Source organism: Ctenocephalides felis, unplaced genomic scaffold (genome assembly GCF_003426905.1).
Source record: "Ctenocephalides felis isolate EL2017-DRISC unplaced genomic scaffold, ASM342690v1 CF-g0.4_SCAFFOLD_03573, whole genome shotgun sequence".
NCBI lineage: Eukaryota > Metazoa > Arthropoda > Insecta > Siphonaptera > Pulicidae > Ctenocephalides > Ctenocephalides felis.
This window is the reverse complement of record NW_020539727.1, coordinates 21446889-21470213: the sequence shown is the minus strand read 5'-3', so window position 1 is coordinate 21470213 and position 23325 is coordinate 21446889. Positions and strand designations below refer to the sequence as shown.

Here is a 23325-nt window from a genome sequence, read left to right as displayed (position 1 = left end):
CATTTGTCAAACATAACCTATAATAACTTTGTGCAACATGTTTATTAAATTTAAATTTTATTTATAAACAAAGTGTAATAAATAAAAATATAAATACCTCAACAATCTGTTAAGCATAAAGTTTAATAAAACATAATTAAACTCGATTATAATTAAGTGAACAATTTAATTGTTTAAAAATGGTTCCTGACTTAGAAGATGATTCTTCAGAAAATGTCGCCTGCGTTTTGGAGATGTTTACAGAGTATAAAGAAGTCTTGGAGATGATACAAACTTTACCTCAAACATACAAGAATCATTTGGAACTGAATGCCCAAAAATTTAAAGACATTTTAAAACTGTACCAAGAACAACCTCATTTGCTCGATAAGAACATAGAAGAACTTTTGAACCTGTTAATGCAATATGTTTTGGATAAAAATGCAGAAGACGATTTGAAGCATGCTGCTTTTAAATATATGTATATTATAAGCAATGTCAGGAACCATAAAGTCACTGTTCGATATCTAACACACGAGGTAATAAATAGATATATGTGATAATAAATAGATATTTTATATATATACATATACACATATATATACATATATACCTGAATTGAGTTGGAGTTTTAACTCAGCTCACGGACCTGCCCTAGAGCAATACACCCATTATTATTATTATTATTATTTTGTACATATTGTTTGTTTTTAGATTACAGATATGGAAACTATATTGCAAATGCTTGAAGCACAAAAACTAGATGACTTGACTAACTGGGAAACCCGCTACATGCTTCTTTTATGGCTTTCAATCCTAGCAATGAATCCTTTTCACATGTCCAGACTCGATAGTACTATAACCAGTGATAAATTAACAGTCATGGAAAGGATTTTTAATATCTGCAAACAGTATTCCTTAGCCGGCGATTCATGCTGCGCAGCAGCAGCCTATTTGTCTTCAAAGTTTTTAACAAGGAATGACGTTAAAGATAAATATTTGGCACAGTTTTTTGATTGGGCTTGCCAAGTTAACGAAAACCTAACTGTTGATGTTAAATATGGCATCTTAGCATCTGTAGCTGCTATTTTAAAACATGGTAAACGTGAAGACTTGTTGCCTTATTCTAATAAACTTTTGCATTGGATTATTAATAGTCAGTATAAGGAGACTAATGGAGCGCTTGTGCATAAATATAGTATTAAAATAATACAAAGAATAGGTGAGTGTTAAAATCTACTCTAGTTTTGAGTTCTTTAAGATGTTTTATACTGTTTTTGTTTCAGGTTTAACTTTATTAATGCCGACAATTGCTGCGTGGAGATACCAGAGAGGTAGCAGATCGTTGTCTGCGAATTTGTGTGCTGGGGATCAACCGGTAAAATCATTACCGCTTGTCCAGACAGTTGCTACTACAGAAACCAGTGAAGATATTCATGTAAGGAAATGTATACTCGCCACAAATTATATTTTAAAAGCCATATTTGTAAATGAATCTCAAAATGTGTTGGTAAGCGCATTAACAACAACACCTGGACCAATTAGGCCAATTCTTTTTTTAAAATGTTTGTTGAAGTCCAATAATGGGCAAGAAAAAATTGAATAATTGCCGGAAAAACCCTAAAAACAGCCTTTTCTTTTTCTCATACAAACGTTTTCTAACTGAAACGTAGAATCAATTTGAGCTTTATTGCTATTATATAAAGTTCATATTAAATTACAAGCACTCACTGTATACTCCATCTAAACGATTATGCGGATTTTGATAAATTTTTCTGAAGTTTGTTAAGGAAATTTTCTAGGATGTATGTTATTATAAAGTACTGGCATGTATGTGCAATATTGTAGAAATAAATGGAAAAAATTGCAAAAATCGACATGTCATTGTTTGCATTGAAAGTAAATGAAAACTATCATTTGCCAAAAATTTCAATTTACTTATGAACCTAGACAATATTAGAATATGTATAATAAATTTATGATTATGAATAAGAAAAATGCAATGTCTACATTATTATTGCCAAAAAGCGTCTGAGATGTGCCAGAAATTAAAATAATATAAAATACAGTATATGTATTTCAGATAGAATGATGCACATATGAACAGGATATGATAAATTAATTCACTTAAAATATGAAATTAAGTATTAATCAGGGCCAGTGCTACCTTTAATGCGTTGCATGCGAAAAATACGAGCGCACGCCTTAGGGGGCGCCAACACAAGATTCGGATATTAAATTTTCAATATAGTTTTTTTTTAATATATAATTTCTTTGCATCTTTTACTAATCTTTTCACAATATTTTCATTCATCAAAACTTCACTTTATAACAACAAATGTGAAAGTAAAGATGAATGCAAACATTTCAGCCCTCACGATATTGATTAGGAGAAGTTTAAGATGCAATTTTGGATATCTTAAATAATAAAAAATTAAATTAATTTAGTCCAACATGAAGTGTTAGTGTTATGTTATGGTTATGGTTATGTAATACCGTTTAAAAGACTTCAATTTATATTTATAAAACTTCACTTATAGTGTGGGAATTGAGACTCATCATTTTATTTAAAGCAGTTCTACATTTAACATCGCTCATATTATAAATGTATATGCATTTTGGCGTGAAGAGTAATTTGAAAAACAATAATTATTATTTTTAGGTAAACGATAAATATTAGTACATATATTATATTAAAAAAATGTAGACATGGGTCATCTAGTAGTAGATAATTTGAATTGTAAATAATGTAAATGTAAAGGTTAATCTTATATTTTCTTTTTATATTTTAGGTGCCTGAACAAATTGAAGATGTTTTAGAAGAATTACTGTTAGGATTAAGAAATTGTGATGGTGTAGCCCGATGGTCTGCTGCAAAAGGTAAATTTGATACACATATTTTACTAATAAGTTGTAATTTCTCAACTTAATTCAATTTTATCATTATTTTCTCCAAATAACACGTTTTTTAACTTCCCGTAGGGCAGTTATAGTAATCGCAAAAAAATCGAAAATGAAAATTTTTATATATCTTTACGTTTCAGAGGTTTCTGAACATTTTGGCATACCTCAGAAAAAATGGATGTGTGTGTGTTTTTTTTTATGTCCGCATTTTTTCGTCCACGTTTTCGGGCGCACTGATCAACCGATTTGAATGGTTTAAAAAACATTTGATCCCTATTGATAGGGAGATGTGCTGATTAGTTGTTGGCAATCATCAATTTGTAATGATTGGGAGTAGAACTCTACTGACAAACAAATAAAAATATTAGGAAAAAGGACTCTACCGATAAGCAAAATTTTGCTTAAAACGTTTTGTAAGAAAAAAAAAGGGACTCTACTGACGAGCAAACTGAAAATACAAAGAGATAAAAGGGACTCTACTGACGAGCAAATGAAAATTTGTAAAAAAAGGGAACACTACTGACAAGCAAATGAAAATTTGTAAGAAAAAGGGACTCTACTGACAAGCAAATAAAAATATTGGGAAAAAGGGACTCTACTGACAAGCATAATAGAAATTTGTAAGAAAAAAAGACTCTACTGACGAGCAAATGAAAATATTAGGAAAAAGGGACTCTACTGACAAGCATAATGAAAATTTGTAAGAAAAAGGGACTCTACTGACGAGCAAATGAATATATTAGGAAAAAAGGACTCTACTGACGAGCAAATGAAAATTTGTAAGAAAAAGGGACTCTACTGACGATCAAATGAAAATTTGTAAGAAAAGGGGACTCTACTGACGAGCAAATGAAAATTTGTAAGAAAAAGGGACTCTACTGACGAGCAAATGAAAATATTAGGAAAAGGAAACTCTACTGACGATCAAATGAAAATATTAGATAAAAAGGGACTCTACTGACGAGCAATCTAAAGATTTGTAATTTTGGATTAAAAATTCAAAAAATTACCCATGCTAAGCACAGTCTAAGCGCCACTCTGGTACAAATGTTTACCCAAGTGCGTATAGACTGTTTATGTACTGGAGCACTTTTCCAATTTTGTGAAAACTATTGAAAAATGTAAAAATGCCGCCAAGCTAAGCACAGTATAAGTGAAAATGTCGCACAGAATTATTTGCAAATGCGTTTAGACTGTGACTATACGGGAGCACTTTTTCAATTTTGTGCAAATTAAGGCAACTATTTTTTTTTTTTTTTTAAATTGAATTCGAAATGAAATGACGATTGTTAATGTTTTGGAGATAAATTGATTTATTTATGATTTACATTTGATTTTCTCGGATATAACAAACAAGATAGCAAAAATAATGAAAGTTACACAGTATTTGTAATAATATATTTGAAAACGTTTAAAATTTCTCTAATATTTCATTACGGTACGGGAAGTTCCAGCAATTTGCCTTAAGGCACAATGCCATATAGTTATTTTCTATTATTTCAGGTGTAGGTCGTGTAACCAACAGACTACCTCGTGAATTAGCAGACGAAGTCCTATCTTCAGTTCTAGAAGTCTTTTCAGTACGAGAAACCCACCATGCTTGGCACGGGGGCTGCTTAGCACTTGCTGAATTGGCCAAAAAGGGACTTTTACTACCAGCACGTCTACCAGAAATCGTACCTTTGATGCTACAAGCCCTGAGGTAACTTTACACCAAAATTTTACTACAGACCAAGTCTGATTTATTGTTTTTGTTCCAGGTACGACGTTGTCCAAGGTTTTGTCAGCGTTGGGGCTCATATAAGAGATGCAGCTTGTTATGTGGCTTGGGCATTTGCAAGGGCTTATGAAAGTGCTGAATTGGCACCTTTTGTTAATAGTGTTGCTGCTGCTTTGGTCTGCACTGCTGCTTTTGATCGGGAAATCAATGTTAGGAGGGCTGCGAGTGCTGCTTTTCAGGAAAACGTAGGGAGGTAAGGGAAACAGAAACTTATTAGATTTATTGAAGTAAAACTTCTTTAGGCGCGACATGGGTGTAAAGTAATCGCTTGCATGATTCGCGCTTACGACGCTAGTAAGCGCAGCTATCGCAATTATTCGATCTAGTCTGCGAGCAAAACAAAAAATACATCAAATGTCAAATCATATGTCAAAAACAAAACAAAATGTGTCGACTTTCACTTGAGTTTTGTATTTAGCTCGTAGTCTCTAAACATTTTTTGAAGTAAAACTTCTTTAGGCGCGACATGGGTTAGCAGTATAATTCGTGAGTTAATAAAAATGTCAGGATCGGAAGAGTATTTTATCCTGTTCCCCATAAATAATTGTAGTGCAAATGATCGCAAATAAATAATGAAACTAAGGAAAAATCTGCGCTGCGTAAGAAATGATAGCTTTGGCTATGCATGTTTTGTGTGTGATCGACTTTGGCTTCAAAGTGACTTAGAAATATCAAATGATGCTCAAAAACAAATTCTTAATAATGTTTTTTGAATATTGATTCAAATAATCAGGTCGGATGTCAAACTTGTCGAAAGATATTAAATTTGAGTAAAATTCGGGTAAAATTCCCACTTTGTGTAAATTTAACGGGTTTGTATTTCCACCTATACCAAATTATCTACCTAAACTAGATACTGTATCTGAAAGGTTAATTTCATCTATGCAAATGGACAATTTGGAATGTTTGGCCAAATTATAAATGTGCCTGTTGACATTAATAATATGGTTAATTTATTACCTCGTAATATTGATGGTGATCATTTCATTAACGTTCACATAAAAAAGCAAATGATTCATAGATCAAGCTATGTGCAGGGCTTGATAAATAAAACAAATATAAAAGTATGGCTTCAATTTGTTAGGCAAGACGGATATTACAGCTGTTCAAGGAATGAGATTATATCGTCAGCGAAAAAGTAAAAAAATACAAATAGTAAATGAATGTATGTTAATTTTAATTACATGAAGTTCTTTAAACACAATTGTTACAGGATGAGTTAATTTGCAAAAACAATATTTGTTTAGGCGTTGTTTAACATAATCCACTGTGTGAATGAATATTATAGAATTTATTAATCAGAAATTACTTTAAAACGATCATGTCATATTTTAAGTACTATACTAAATATGGTTTCATTTTCATTTACTATTATCATCACAATCTATATACACTAGGGAATGCAATGTCGATGAAAAATGTCAATACCGGTATTTCGGTAATTTTTCATTTTAAAACCGGAATACCGGTAAATTACCGGTATTTTTATTATCTTAAACAAACGTAAACAAAATTGAAAGTTACTAGTACAAATATAAAAAAATGTATATACCACTACAACTATATTCAACTAAACAATAAAAACAATGAAATAGAACAATAAGTTATTTTTTTTAAATAATAAACTAACAAAATTATATCCAATTTAATTAATTCATTATCACTATCGAGTATATTGAGTACTTTTCACCAAAAACAAACTTATGAGTAAGAAAGACCAAAAATTAATAAAAAATTATATTACATTATTATAATAAACTGTATTATCTGTATACGATGTGTTAAATTAGCATAATCTCCAATATTTTAAAAAAATAATTTTCTACGCTAATTTAAGATCGGATACTTTGTCAAGATAAATATTAAGTTACTATAACTGTTGAGTATTGTTATTTAAAGCAATGTGATGCTTCTATAGTATTTTCAAACTTCGAAACGTTTTCGAAAAATAATATTTTATAATTGCAATAAGAAGCAAAAATATTTAGTAATTATGATAATTATTATGTATAAAGTTAGAAAAAAATAAAGATTACGCAAAGGTAATCTGTGTGATATAAAATATTTTGGCGCAAATATCACTTAAAAAACCGTTACATTTTTACAAAAGATGAAACAAACATCATTATCTATCAGTCCAATTCTATTTATTGTAACACGATATGAAGCCCTTTGGAAAGCAATAAATATTCAGTTTAATGACGAGCTGAGATAATATTTGACATTTGTTTATCCTATAGAATCACTTGAAGATATAGCTGTTTATGCGATTATGGATTTTAAAGATAAATTTGTTCCGAGAAATTTAAACTTTAGTGTATTATGTATCAAATAGCGCTTATGTAAAAATACCGAAAATACGGGTATTTTTGGGGTAATTACCGGTAAAATTACCGCCGAAAAATCGGGCGGTTTACCGGTAATTCGGTATACCGGTATACCAGTATTGCATTCCCTAATATACACTAACTTTCCAACAAAAGCGTAAACTAAATGATAACTTCGTATCAATAATTGATATTTTTTGCAATTTGTGACTTCTTAATCAGCTATTTATATAATTTACTAGTCTTTTACTATCTATTACAGATTAGGTACGTTTCCCCACGGTATAGACATTTTGACTGCAGCCGATTTTTATTCAGTCGGTGTCCGGACTACTGCCTATTTAGAAATTAGTGTCCACATTGCCCAATATGGAGAATATGCTGTGCCCTTAGTTTCCCATTTAGTCGAATTAAAAGTCGATCATTGGGACAGCGCTATAAGGGAATTGTGTGCTAAGGCTTTGCACAAACTCACATTCAAGGTAATAATTGAAATTGATTGATTAATTGTAATATTATTAACTTCCCGTAATACTAATAAATATGAAACATATCGATAATAAACTTTCTGCTTGTATTGACAAAACAATTGCTTTTGAGGATAAAAAATTATTACATCTTTTTTTATTTTCCATAGAATATTTTTGTAATTTTGGATTAAAAATTTAAAAAATCACCCAGACTAAGCACAGTCTAAGCGCCACTCTGGTACAAATATTTACTCAAGTGCGTTTAGACTGTTTATTAGCGTTTATACAAAAACCGACATTTCAGAAAACCGGTTTTCGAATTTTCATTTTACTAAAAAACCGATTTTCGAATTTTGTATAGAAAATAAATTTTTGCTCGAATATTCTGTAATTTATCCGCAAATTTAGGGCGATTTAGAATAGTATTTGACTGAATTTATTTATTGTTCAATTTTATAGATAGTAAACAAAATGATTTTAATTTTAATTAGTAGAACTAAAAAATAATAGTTTATCTTGATTAAATAACTGTGAAAATAATTATTTGTTATACATGCATCATTTTCACATATAAGAATGAAAATATTTATAGTGAAAGGAAAGTATTCAAATAAATAGAAATAATACATTTTTAAATAAAAAAAATAAAGAAATATTAGATACATGTTAAGACATACTTATTAATATCAATTTTAGTTTAAAAAACAATTAAGCTAAATTTTTATTTCTGTTCCGAGCAATTTTAATTAATTAATTTTAAACATTCTAATAATTTTTTGTTTATTAAAATATGATTTAAAAAAACTGAGAACGTATATTGAATTGCTACTTAGACATGTCCTTTGTTTACTCACAAAATTTCCTGAAATAGAAAATACTCTCATACTAGCGACCGAATTATGCTTAATTGTTTTTAAAGCCTGATATAATAATTCTAAGTTTTTTGTTCTTTAGGTCTGTGGCTTCTAGAGTTTAAAACACTTTTTTTTTTAAGTTTGCGTACAGAAAGTTACTTCTTCAAGAAGAAGTCACACTGATTTAAATTAATATATGGACTGGTATAAAAATCTAAATTAATATATATATATATATATATATATATATATATATATATAAAACATTTCTGGAAACCATTGCAGACTGATAAGATATCAAATGCTATAGAAATGATCTGATTTCAAGAATAAAAATGCTTTCATCTATCTTTTATATTTGGCTATATTTGTCATTTTCCATTTATACAGTGAAAACAGACTTTTTCACTAAAAAGCCGGTTTTCGAATTCCATAATTTTCGCCAAAAAACCGGTTTTTGAAAACCGACAAACCCTACTGTTTATCACTTTTCCAATTTTGTGAAAACTATTGAAAAATGTGAAAATGCCGCCAAGCTAAGCACAGTATAAGTGAAAATGTCGCACAGAATTATTTGCAAATGCGTTTAGACTGTGACCATACGGGAGCATATTTTTCAATTTTGTGTAAATTAGTTAACTATTTTTTTTTTAAATTGAATTCGAAATGAAATGACGATTGTTAATGTTCTGGAGATAAATTGATTTATGACTTACACTTGATTTAAAATTTCTCGAATATTTCATTACGGTACGGGAAGTACCGGCAATTTGCCTTAAGGCACGATGCCATACACCACAAGTTATATTTGATTTGGAGTTTTGTACTTTTAGACGCCGGAGTATATGTCAAGTAAAGTATTGCCAGAGCTTTTTAGGAAAACAGAAACTATAAATGTGAATAGTAGGCATGGAGCTATTTTGGCTATCGGTGAAGTTATTTATGCGTTTTCGATAATTGCTGCACAAGAAGGAAAGGCTTTGGAGGATTTGGTGGCATCGGATATTATTATAAAAGCAGGTAAGAATATACTAAAAATATTTAATGATTTTATTAACTTCTTGAAGGAGAATTTTAAAAGCACTTCTTTTATACACTCTGATATCAAAGTTTTGAATAAAACGACTTTGAATTTGATATTTGATTATTTAGCACAATAATTAGAAAATTCGGGACATTTTTTGGTTTTTGTCAAATAACTCAAAAATTTTATATGGAACCACTCTTTTTCAGTTAGATAGGGTGAAACTAGATAAAATTTACAACATTTTCTAAGGAACACTTTTATACACTTCGTTATAAAAGATTTGAATAAAACGACTTTGAATTTGATATTTGATTATTTAGTAGCAATAAATATAGAAAATTCGATACATTTTTTGGTTTTTGTCAAATAACTCAAAAATTATGAGAAAAATGCATTGAAAAAAAATGGAGGCTTCAATATAAAGTTAGAAACAAGTGCATTATAAAAATAGAGTTCCCAGAAATATGTTAGAGAAATATATATATATATATATATATATATATATATATATATATATAAAGGTGCTGAAATTAAAATTTATCTAATTTTATTATTTAAGGTAATGTTGTGGACACTGTTAGAAGACGAGAACAATTCAAGGGCCTCGGAGGTGAACTGATGAAACTTGCTTGCTCGGACTTGATTGAAAAACTATCTAAAGCTGAAGTCAAATATAACCGAGAGATCACAGGTAAAAAAAAAGAGTGCGAGTAAGGTTCACACGCGATTGAAGTAAAACTTATTTGCTACTGTACAAGATGGCATTTAAGTAAAAAATAAATACATCCTAAAAATTTTGAATAATGTTTATTAGTAATATTTGGTAACACTCGTAATGCACACATTTATTAGTGTCTGTCAATCATTATACACATTTATATAATGATAAATTATAAATTATATATTTATGATAGCATTAAAAATATGTATAATATTTAAAAACAATAATGTAATTAAAGTCATACTTCAAATATGACATGATCGGTTTGTTATTGTAATTCGCATTTAGAAGTGAACCTTTATTAGAGAAATGAAGTAATTGCTGATTAATAAATTCTATAATATTTATTCACACAGTGGATTATGTTAAACAACGCCTAAACAAATATTGTTTTTGCAACTTTACTCATCATGTAATAATTGTGTTCGAAGAACTTCATGTAAATAAAATTAACATACATTCATTGACTGCTTGTATTTTTTTTTACTTTTTCGCCGGCGATATAATCTCATTCTTTGAATAGCTGTAATATCTGTCTTGCCTAACAATATTTTTCATTTTAATAACATCAAAGATTTAAAGAAATCTACGAATAATATAAAAATAATTTCTAATCAATAAACTTACATTTAGTACACGGCACAAATGTTTAATTTGTTTTATTATTTTCAAGGAACAGGATAAAATATTCTTCTGATTCAGGCATTTTTCATTAAATCAAATATTGTACTACGATGTGACTTTAAAATGTTTTTTTATCAAATACATCCTATTCATTTCTTATTATCATTTATTTCCTAGATGATTGGTTAAGACAAATCGAAGACTGTTTGAACCACAAAGTACCAGCAATTAGACAACGTGCCTGCGGGGCTTTGGCAGAAATGCTAAAATGCTACTACAGTTCAACAACTGATGAAGCTATTTTGGAACATAGGCAACAGATGATTGTCCGGTTTACAAATCAATTGAGAGCTGATAATGAGACTTCTAGGATGGGCTATGCATTCGCAATAGGTAAATGGACATAGATATTTTTTATTCTCACAATAGTGTTTTAATTTTGTTTATTATTATTTTGTTGTAGGATCTTTTCCAAAAGTTTGCTTGATTGGTAACCTGAATGCAATACTAGTTGCTCTTATAAGATGTGCCAAAATCGATTCGCAAATTATGTGGGCCGAAAGCAGAACTGCAGCAGTTAAGGCTATTATTAGTGTTTGTGAAACTGTTGGAGCAGAAGGTAATTTATATATATATATATATATATATATATATTATATATTATTAAATTAATTATTAAGACAAAATTTGAAATAAGTAAATTGTTCTACAGCTATTGTTGAAATTTTGGATCTATTTACAGATTTTATACATTATACAATATTTGAATTAATAAAATTTATATCTAAGGCCAAAATAAAGTAATTTTTTAAAAGATGAAATAAATTTCTCTCAATTCAATTAGTTATTGGATTAGTCTGTAGTTTGTTCATAAAACTGTAAATATCTTTGAAATTTTCAAGAGAACTCATGAATTTTAGTATTTGTTCTTATAGTAGACATATTAGAGATAAATATACTAAAATTTCAACATTCTAGAACAAACAAAAGTATTTTAAAAAAATTATAACAGTATCTACTTTGGTTTATGAGTTTTCTGGTCTAAGGCTTTCGTGTACTTTTTTCGTGTAATTATAAATATCTTTAAAATTTTCAAGAAAACTTATCAATTTTAGTATTTGTTATCATAATAGGTATATTAAAGTATATTATACTAAAATTACAACATCCTACAAGAAACAAAAATATTTTTAAAAAACAACTATATATATACTTTAGATTGTGAGTATTTTGGTTCAAGGCTTTTGTGTACTTTTTTTGAATAATTATGAATATTTTAAAAAATTTTAAAGACAACTCATAAATTTTAGTATTTGTTATTATAATATACATATTGAAGTATTATATACTAAAATTACAACACTCTAGAACAAACGAAAATATTTTTAAAAAAATTACAACTTATCTACTTTAGTTTATGAGCTTGTCTAAGACTGCCATGTACTTTTTTTGTATAATTAAAATTATCCTAAAATTTTTCAAGAAAACTTTTCAATTTTAGTATTTGTTATTATAATAGACATATTGAAGTACAATATACTAAAATTACAATATTCTACAACAAACACAAATATTTAAAAAAAAATTTAAAACTATACTCCTTCACCGTACATATCAAAATACATTCTGTACTTCACACATAAAATTGTAAATATCTTTAAAATTTTCATGAGAACTTATCAATTTTAGTATTTTATACTATAATAGACATATTGAAGTATAACATACTAAAATTACAACATTCTGCAATAAGCACAAATATTTTTTAAAAAAATCTAAAACTTTACTCCTTCATCATAAACATCGAAATACATACATGCACTAGTACTTTACCCATAAAACTGTAAATATCTTTGAAATTTTTAAGAAGACTCATCAATTTTAGTATTTGTTCTTATAGTAGACATATTGGAGCATAGCATACTAAATTTTCAAAATTCTAAAACAAACGAAAGTATTTTTAAAAAATTTACAACGTATCTACTTCAGTTTATGAGTATTTTTGTCTAAGGTTTTCTTGTACTTTTTTCATATCATTATAAATATCTTAAAAATCTTCAAGGAAACTAATCAATTTTAGTATTTTTTATTATAGTAGACATATTGAAGTATAACATACGAAAATTACAACGTTTTACAACAAACATAAATATTTATAAAAAAAAATCTAAAACTTCACTCCTTCAACGTCTTGCATCGAAATACATTATGACACATGTACTTTACCCATAAAATTGTAAATATCTTTGAAATTTTTAACAAAACTCATCAATTTTAGTATTTGTTCTTATAATAGATATATTGAAGTATAACATACTAAAATTTTGACATTCTAAAACAAACGAAAGTATTTTAAAAAAAATTACAATGTAGTTTATGAGTAGTTTTGTCTAAGGGTTTCATGTACTTTTTCTGAATAATTATAAATATTTTTAAAATTTTCAAGAAAACTTATCAATTTTAGCATTTGCATTATAATAGACATATTGAAGTATAATATACCAAAATTACAACATTCTAGAACAAACGAAAATATTTTTAAAAAATTTACAACAGTATCTACTTTAGTATTTTTCTTATTGTTAGTATTTTAGTCTAAGACTTGCTTGTACTTTGTTCATATAATTATAAATATCTTTAAAATTTTCAAGACAACTTATCAATATTAGTATTTTTTATTATAGTAGACATATTGAAGTATTATATACTAAAATTACAACACCTTACAAGAAACAAAAATATTTAAAAAAAAATACTACATATCTACTTCAGTTTATGAGTATTTTGGTTCAAGGCTTTCGTGTACTTTTTTCGTATAATTATAAATATCTTTAAGTTTTTTAAGACAACTCATCAATTTTAGTATTTGTTATTATAGTAGACATATTAAAGTATATTATACTAAAATTACAATATTCTTGAACAAACGAAAGTATTTTTAAAAATTTACAACATATCTTTAGTTTTTGAGTATTTTTGTCTAAGGTTTTCGAGTACTTTTTTTATATAATTATAAATATCTTTAAAATTTTCCAGAGAACTCATCAATTTTTGTATTTGTTAAAATAGTAGACATATTAAAGTATAACATACTAAAATTATAACATTCTACCAGAAACAAAAATATTTTTAAATAATACCAACATACATACTTTAATTTGTGAGTATTTTGGTTTAGGGCTTTCGAGTACTTTTTTCATATAATTATAAATATCTTTAAAATTTTCAAGACAACTCATCGATTTTAGTATTTGTTATTATAATAGACATATTGAAGTATAACATACTAAAATTACAACGTTCTACAACAAACACAAATATTTATAAAAAATTCTAAAACTTCAGGAAACACATCAAATTACATTCTGGCACAAGCACTTTACCCATAAAGTTGTAAATATCTTTATAATTTTCATGAGAACTTATCAATTTTAGTATTTGTTATTATAGTAGACATATTAAAGTATAACATACTAAAATTACAACATTCTACAACAAACCCAAATATTTAAAAAAAAATCTAAAACTTTACTCTTTTATCATATTGCATCGAAATACATACGTGCACAAGTACTTTACCCATAAAATTGTAAATATCTCTGAAATTTTCAAGAAGACTCATCAATTTTAGTATTAGTTATTATTATAATAGACATATTGAAGTATAATATACCTAAATTACAATATTCTAGAACAAACGAAAGTATTTTTAAAAAATTACAACATATATACTTTAGTTTTTGAGCTTGTCTAAGACTGCCATGTACTTTTTTGCATAATTATAAATATCCTAAAATTTTTCAAGACAACTTATCAATTTTAGTATTTGTCTTTATAATAGACATATTAAAGTATAACATACTAAAATAACAAAACTCTACAACAAACAGAAATATTTAAAAAAAAATTACAACCCTTATACTTCAATTCCATATTTATACTTCGGCTATTGAAAAGCTTATGTAACTCGCCTTAAGGCAAACCAAAATACCACTTACACCTAATTTTTATCATTTTATTCCAGCTTTGGGTGACTATGTGGAACCAGTTTTCGAATGTTTTATGCGATCATTAGGAGAATACACGATACATACTCGTGGTGACATTGGCGCATGGGTTCGGGAAGCAGCGATGGCAGGTTAAAACATTTTAAAATAACAAACCAAAATGATAAAATAAAAATAATTTTGACTTTTTTGTCTACACAGGTCTACACAGTTTAGTCTTATTGCTGAAAGAAACGCCTCATCTGACTCCTGAAATGGTTAAAAGTGTTATGTTGGGTTTGTCGCAGCAGGCTGTTGAGAAAATTGAGAGGACTCGAGCACTTGCTGGGAAACTGTTTGCTAATTTAGTACACAAGTGGGTGAAAATAATAGTTAATATATATACATATATATATATATATATATATATATATATATATACTAGCAAACCCGACGAACTCCGTTTCGCCACCAGATGGTTTCGTGAGAAAGATGAAGAATTTTTTTGTTTGTTTTATATTTGAAAAGGAAAAATTTGATTTTATTACACAACAGTAATGAATTTATTTCGATTACAAAAAATGAAGTGTTTTTTAGTTGAACTTCTCTAAGTATATGAAAGTGAATCCGCAAATTATCCGTTTCATTGAAGTGCTCTTTGGTAAACCACATTTTTTGTTTTTTGGTCTGATGTTAACACAAACAAAGCGGATGGTTTTCCAACTCGTGAACAGGCAACGTATAACTGCCCATGTAAAAACAATGATTTTCTAAATAATCTATTTGAAATTTATCCCACAAACACTAAGCGATTGGCTTTGCGACTTGTTATTGCGAACGCAAGGCGAACTGGAAATTGCAATCGTTTGAAGTCAAACGGAAGACCAGTCGGCATCATTGGTATGTCACCAAATCGCCAGCAATTTTTGATTGAATGGTGAAATTCAGTGCGTGTACATCATTATTCTTTGCGGCAAGAATTGCTCGTTGACTTAACCAAGCATAATTCTGATAATTCTTACTAATGTGATTACTCGAATTTGCAATTACGGTGCGTGAAGTTCCAGCAGCTTGCATTAGGGCACGATGCCATGCACCACTAATTTTCTTAGCTATAAACCTTGCGGACTTTTCCAACGAATGCAAAATTGTCGAAATCGGTTCGTGCGTTCTGGGGTTATTTCGTCAGGAAGGAAAACCCGACTTATTTTTATATATATAGAAGATATATGTATATTATCATTATCATTTTAGTTGTCCATATGTTCCCGATTATGAAAGAGTGGGCACAATTTTCACTGCCGATTGCACTGACCAAATCCTGTGGCTTTTTGGACAACATACATTCCCCAAATTTTGCGAACTTCTAGCACTGTCCGAATACAGTGAATCAGTTATGCTTGGAATCATCACCAGTATTGGAGATTTGACCGAAACATTGGTAATATATAAAATACTCATAAAAATTATTAAAATATTTATATATATATATAAATTATTATTTGGTTGTTACTTATACTATTATTGTTTGTTATTAGATGAAGCATTCCAGTGCAGCCCTGTTTGCATTTTTGAAGTCTCAAACGGATAAACCAGAGGAATTGTCTCGATTAGGAAAAGTTATTGTGAGAGTTTTTGCACAAAATCAAAATGTTGAACGAGTGTCTTGTGCTATGCTTGTTTTCTTGGATCTACTCCTCAGTTCTGGTAAATAAAAAAAAACAATTGCTTTTGAGGATAAAAAAATATTACATCTTTTTTTATTTTCCATAAAATATTTTTGTAATTTTTGATTAAAAATTCAAAAAATTACCCAGTCTAAGCACAGTCTAAGCGCCCACTCTGGTACAAATGTTTACCCAAGTGCGTTTAGACTGTTTACGTACTGGAGCACTTTTACAATTTTGTGACATAGTTAAAAATAAGATTTAGGTTTTAAAGTTTATTAAATTTCGTTATTAGTTTTTATTAGTTTCAATAGTTAAAAAAAAATAGTTGCCTAATTTGCACAAAATTGAATAAAGTGAAAAAGTGCTCCCGTATAGTCACAGTCTAAACGCATTTGCAAATAATTCTGTGCGACATTTTCACTTGTACTGTGCTTAGCTTGGCGGCATTTTCACATTTTTCAATGGTTTTCACAAAATTCTTAAATTTAACTAATTTTTAAAATAAGAAAACTATTGAAAAATGTGAAAATGCCGCCAAGCTAAGTACAGTATAAGTGAAAATATCGCACAGAATTATTTGCAAATGCGTTTAGACTGTGACTATACAGGAGCACTTTTTTAATTTGGTGCAAATTAGGCAACTATTTTTTTTTTTTTTGAAATTGAATTCGAAATGAAATGACGATTGTTAATGTTCTGGAGATAAATTGTTGTATGATTTACATTTGATTTGCTCAGATATAACAAGATAGCGAAAATAATGAAAGTTACAGTATTTGTAATGATATATTTGAAGAGGTTTAAAATTTCTCGAATATTTCATTACGGTACGGGAAGTTCCAGCAGTTTGCCTTCAGGCACGATGCCATACACCACTAGTTATTTATTTTTTTCTTTCAGGATCCTTTTCCAAAGTGTTCAATGATGATGCAGAGTTTTCAACACAAATTCTGGCTTTGTCGAGATCAGAAATTAAGGGTTCTAAAAAGATTTATAAAATTCTAGCCAGTATTAACGTCTTTTGCCAACTAATACAAGTAAGTGATTATAAATAATTTAATATTAGCAAATTAATAACAATCTTGGCAGATTCTTAGGAATCTTAGATAGAAGTTTATTGAATTTTTTTTAGCAGATTTTGTAGTATATTGGTGTTTTTAGTTGAATAAATATGTTTTAGCAACATTCATGAAAATCTTAGTAAGATCCATGAAAATCTTAATAAGATTCATAAAAATCTTATGAGGTTCATGAAAATCTTATAAGCTTCGTTAAAATCTTAGCAGATTCTTAGAATTCTTAACAGATTATTAAATAAGTTTTAGCAAAATTCATGAAAATCTTAGCAAGATCTATTAAAATCTTAGTAAGATTCATGAAAATCTTATAAGATTCATGGAAATCTTATAAGATTCTTAACAGATTCTTGGAAAGCTTGGTAGATCCTTAAAAATCTTGACAGAAAATGAATTTTTTAGCATTTAAATGAATTTTCTAGTATTTTAATTAATTTTTTAGCGGATTATTGAGTTTTTCAACAATTTAATGAATTTTTTTAGCACAATATTAATTTTTTAGAAGTTTATGAAATTTTTCTAGCAGATTTTTTAGTATATTAGTGTTTTTTAGTTGATAAATTAAGTTTTAGCAAAATGCATGAAAGTCTTAGCAAGAACCATGAAAATCTTAGTAAGATTCATGAAAATCTTATGAGATTCATGAAAGTCTTATGAGATTCGTTAAAATCTTAGCAGATTTTTAGAAATCTTAACAGATTTTTAGAAATCTTAACAGATTTTCTGAAATCTTGGTAGATCTTCAAAAATCTTGGCAGAAAATGACTTTTTTTAACATCTTAATGAATTTTCTAGCAAGTTAATTATTTTTTTAGCGGATTATTAGATTTATTTAAAAGTTATATGATTTTTTTATCAGATTAATTATTTTTTTTAAAAGATTACAGAATTTTTTAGCAGATTTTTGAAAATCTTGGTATATTAATGAATCTTTTACTATATAAATGAATCTCATAGTAATCAACGATTTTTTTAGCAAATTCATAAAAACTTTGATGGAATCTTGAAAATCTTATTAGATTAATTAACTTTCTAACAGACTATTAATTTTTTTATAGATCAATGGTTTTACAGTAATTTCATGATTTTTTTAGGAGAATATTTAATTTTTTAGCATGTTTAAACAGTTTATCTATAAAAAATTCTTGAAAACGTTGGTTGATTCATGATTTTTTTAACATCTTAAGAAATTTATAGTGTTTAATTAATATTTTAACAAATTTATGAAAACTTTGTCATAATCTTTAAGATATTGTTAGATTAATATCAATAATATTTAATATTAATAATAATAATATAGCAGATTATTTAATTTCTTAGTATTTCAGAGTTTTTTTAGTTTTAGTGAAAGTGATTAAGTTTTAGAAAAATGCAAGAAAATCTTAGCAAGATTTATGAAAATCTTAGTAAAATTCATGAAAATCTTAGCAAGATCTATGAAAATCTTAGTAAGATTCATGAAAATCTTACGAAATTCATAAAAATCTTAGCAGTTTCTTGATGTTCTTAACAGATTCTTCAAAATCTTGACAGAATTATGAAAATTTTGTTATATTTAAAAAAAATCTTGTTGACAAATTTAAGAAAAACTTGACGATTCAAAAGAAAAATTTAAGAAAACCTTTAAAATATTAAGAAATACCTTATCATTCCTGAAACCTTAAGATTCCTCAAAATCTTAGTAGATTCTTGAAATTCTTAGCAGATTCTTCAAAATCTTAACAGATTCATGAAATTTCTGTTATATTTAAAAAAATGAGTAAAATTTGAAAATTTAAAATAAAAATTTAAAATAAAAATTTAAGAAATTTTTTAAAATATTAAGAAAAACCTTATCTTTCTTGAAACCTTAAGATTCCTGAAAATCTTAGTAGATTCTTAAAATTCTTAGCAGATTCTTGAAATTCTTAGCAGATTTTTAAAAATCTTAATAGATTCATGAAAATTTTGGTATATTTAAAAAAATCTTGTTGACAAATTTAAGAAAAACTTGACGATTCAAAAGAAAAATTTAAGAAAACCTTTAAAATATTAAGAAAAACCTTATCATTCCTGAAACCTTAAGATTCCTGAAAATCTTAGTAGATTCATGAAAATCTTAGCAGATTCATGAAAATTTTGTTATATTTAAAAAAATCTTGTTGACAAATTTAAGAAAAACTTGAAAATTTAAGAAAAACTTGAAAATTTAAGAATTTTTTTTTAAATATTAAGAAATACCTTATCATTCTTGAAACTTTAAGATTCCTGAAAATCTTAGTAGATTCCTGAAAATCTTAGTAGATTCATAAAAATCTTCGCAGATTCTTGAAATTCTTAGCAGATTCTTCAAAATCTTAACAGATTCATGAAAATTTTGGTGTATTTAAAAAAATATTGTTGACAAATTTAAGAAAAACTTGAAAATTTAAAAGAAAAAATTAAGAATTGTTTTAAAATATTAGGAAAAACCTTATCATTCCTGAAACCTTAAGATTCCTGAAAATCTTAGTAGATTCATGAAAATCTTAACAGATTCATGAAAATTTTGGTAAATTTAAAAAAATCTTGTTGACAAATTTAAGAAAAACTTGAAAATATTAAGAAATTCATTAACTTCATTAATTTGTGTTCATGTAAATCTTCTGAGATTCAAAAAAGTTTTCTCAAATTGAGAATCTGCAAAAATATCTTAGACAATTTTATCAAATTTTTAGAAAATGTACTTATAAGAGATTGTCTAGTATTATTTTATATTTTCTTCTTTTTCAGTTTGAAAGTGTGAGAAGAAAAGCACTGATACAAATTTCTGTACTATTGGGCCACTCCGTAATGCACGTTAGGAAAACTACTGCCACTAAATTCTACGAGGCTCTTATAATTCATTCGGATTGTCTGGACATACCTGGTGATGACCTGGACGAGGTAATAATAGAAAATTGATTTATTCTCATTATTATAAGACTCTAGAGCACCTCGATAAAGAATGTTTACATAGAATCTGGATATAAAAGTGATGTAGAAGTATCTAGATTTTCTTTATTTTTTTATTTAAAGTATACCGAGTTACTGTAGGTCATTATGATATTAGTATTTTGTACAAATTTGCCAAATATTTTGTGTACTTAAGACAAACTGTTTAAAAGTTACAAGAGATATAATAAATAAATGCACATAAATCAACTTTCAACAATTAACTTTAATATTTATTCTATTATTACTACAGATGGTTAAATTATTACTTACCATTTATATTTTATTTTAGGTGATGACTTATTTGTCAGAAGGAATTGGGATGGTTCCGTACAAGAAGTTCGAACTATGAGAAACGATGTATGCAAATTATTGGGGGTGCCTCCACCGATAACTCCTGGATCTTCACAAAATAAATAGTTAAAGTAAAATATTTGTATATATATATATATATATATATATATATATATATAATTATTATTCTTATTTCAGATTATTTACTGAAGATATTCCCTCCTTTGTGTGATGCAAACGATATAAAAAACAATTGTATGTGATAAGTATGCTTGACTAAGAAAACTTTTATATGACAATTAAATGGTTAAATGCATATTTAGTTTATTTTTTTATATTTATATTATTATGATATTTTATAAGTATGCTTTTGCAATTTTAAGCTGACGAGTTAGAATAATTATTTTTTTTTAAATTATATATCCATTGCTTATTATTTTTATGTTTTAAAAGTATTATTCGAATTTTTGGGATGCAAATGCAAAATATTGGTAAAAACTGTCCTTAATAAGGTTAAATAATTTTTAAATTCATTTGTATATTCGATCATTTTTTTAAATTAATTTATTATATTTCACAGCTTTGTGTGGAGCACTTTATTATAAATTGAATTTCATGTCAAGGAATTGCATTTTATAATATATATTAATAAAATAAATAAGAATAATATTTTTTCATAAATTTGCATTTTATTTATATTCAGACATCACTTATTTATTTTCGTGTTTAAAAAAAGACATTTAAATTTTTTTAACTTGAAAGACTTTTTATTACACTTTATTATTAATTAGTTTTTTCCATAATAAGTTTCATAAATTTTTGAATTCATAATTAACAAAAAATAAAATGTATCAGATTCTAAAAATATATTATTAACAATTGCCTAGCTATTATGTATGAAAATTATTTTAACAAGCACTTTTGTATGACTATTTATATAAATAAATAATGATTTTATTAAAAAAATGGCTTGTTTATTTATTTACATATATAGGAGTTTATTTTAAACATAATTTCTATCATTTTTAACTCAAATTTAATAAAATATATATTATTTTCACATAAATACAACACTTAATTTGTGTTTATTCGCTGAAAATGATTCAAATTGAGATTTGAAACTTATAATAGTCTATAAAACAGTTTTTAGAAAATAATTTTAATTGAAAATTTAATTTTGGTTCAAAAATATTACAAAAACAAAGATTATTTTATAAAAATTGTGTATTATATATTATATATATTATATATTATATATGTTATATATAGGAGTTTGTTTTAAGCATAATTTCAAATGTTTTTTATTATTTTTAACTTAATTTTATAAATTATATACAATTTTCACATAAATACAACTATTAAGCAAGTTTTTATTCATTGTGTTTCAGTTTTTTCATATATTTCTAATATAATTTGTGTATTTTATTCACTGAAAATGATTCAAATTAGGACTCAAAACGTATAGTACTTTATAAAATGTTTTTAGAAACATAATTTGGTTTGAAGATTTTAGTTTTGGTTCAAAAATATTACAAAAATGACACATTTTTTCCCAAATTACGAAAAACTTGTCCCAACAGTATGTGATATATATATATATATATATATATATATTTATTTATAAAGCTATAAATATTTAAGACAAATAATCCAAACAAACAACACACTTAAACAACATATACCATTTTAATTAAAATTTAAAATTTCATTTTGTGTCTTTGTCCCTTTGCTTATAATAATGATTTTATTAGAAAAAGGTTTGTGTATTTAATTAGACATATAGGAATTTGTTTTAAACATAATTATAAAAGGTTATTATTATTTTTAATTTAATTTTTTGAAATAGCTTTTGCACAAATACAATTATTAAGCAAGTTTTTGTTGATTGTGTTTAAGTTTTTTCATATAATTCTATAAAATTGGTGTGTTTTATTTACAGAAAATGATTCAAAACAAAAAACGAAATATATAGTATACTATAAACAGTTATTAGGAATATAATTTTTTTAAAAATTGTAAATTGGTTCAAAAATATTACAAAAACGACACATTTTTGCCTGAAATTATAAAAGAATCCTTACAGTATGTGATATATATTTATTTATAAATCTATAAACATTTACAACAAATATCATAAACAAACTTACTTAATTCAACAACTATATTTCAATTACAATTTCAAATTTCAAATTTCGTGTCTGTGCCCCTTTGCTTATTCTCATAATCATCCCAATCACGACCATAGCCCCTCGGACTATTCGCTTTTCGTTGCTAACTTCACTCCAAACAAAATGATTCACTTCATCGTTCAACGACGACGAAGAACAAGTAGTGTTGTTTTGGGCGTAACCGAATTAATATTAAATATGTAAACGTCCCATTAATAATAATAATAATAGTAATAATAATTATAAAATTATATCTCCATTATTATTATAATAGTTTTGTAATACGAGTGGGTTTTGTTACTAATCGTATGTTGTGTCGACGAAAGTGCAAAGATTAAACATGGACCTGTTTACAAGTGTCTTGTGTTTCTTGTAAACATTGCTGTTTTTAGTGTAAATGCAGGTAAATATAGTAATTAATAGAAGTTTTTTATTTAGATTTTATTATGGTGTGTAAAATGTATAAGTTAAATGGTTTTGGACAATGTTTTGT

At 26.7% G+C, this 23325-nt stretch overlaps 1 protein-coding gene across 1 annotated transcript in view; it reads left to right on the top strand.

The window, feature by feature from the left end:
* Positions 1-88: 88 nt before the first annotated feature.
* LOC113388997 (tubulin-specific chaperone D) overlaps positions 89-23325 on the top strand; it is a 32042-nt gene continuing 8805 nt past the window's right edge. Inside the window, exons 1-13 of the mRNA XM_026626028.1 lie at positions 89-518; positions 694-1201; positions 1266-1417; positions 2772-2859; positions 4387-4585; positions 4644-4856; positions 7253-7472; positions 9148-9334; positions 9901-10032; positions 10864-11079; positions 11150-11305; positions 14711-14824; positions 14895-15048. Of these exons, the coding sequence (XP_026481813.1) occupies positions 180-518; positions 694-1201; positions 1266-1417; positions 2772-2859; positions 4387-4585; positions 4644-4856; positions 7253-7472; positions 9148-9334; positions 9901-10032; positions 10864-11079; positions 11150-11305; positions 14711-14824; positions 14895-15048 (2678 nt within the window). The 5' untranslated portion in view covers positions 89-179. The remainder of the gene's footprint in view (positions 519-693; positions 1202-1265; positions 1418-2771; positions 2860-4386; positions 4586-4643; positions 4857-7252; positions 7473-9147; positions 9335-9900; positions 10033-10863; positions 11080-11149; positions 11306-14710; positions 14825-14894; positions 15049-23325) is intronic.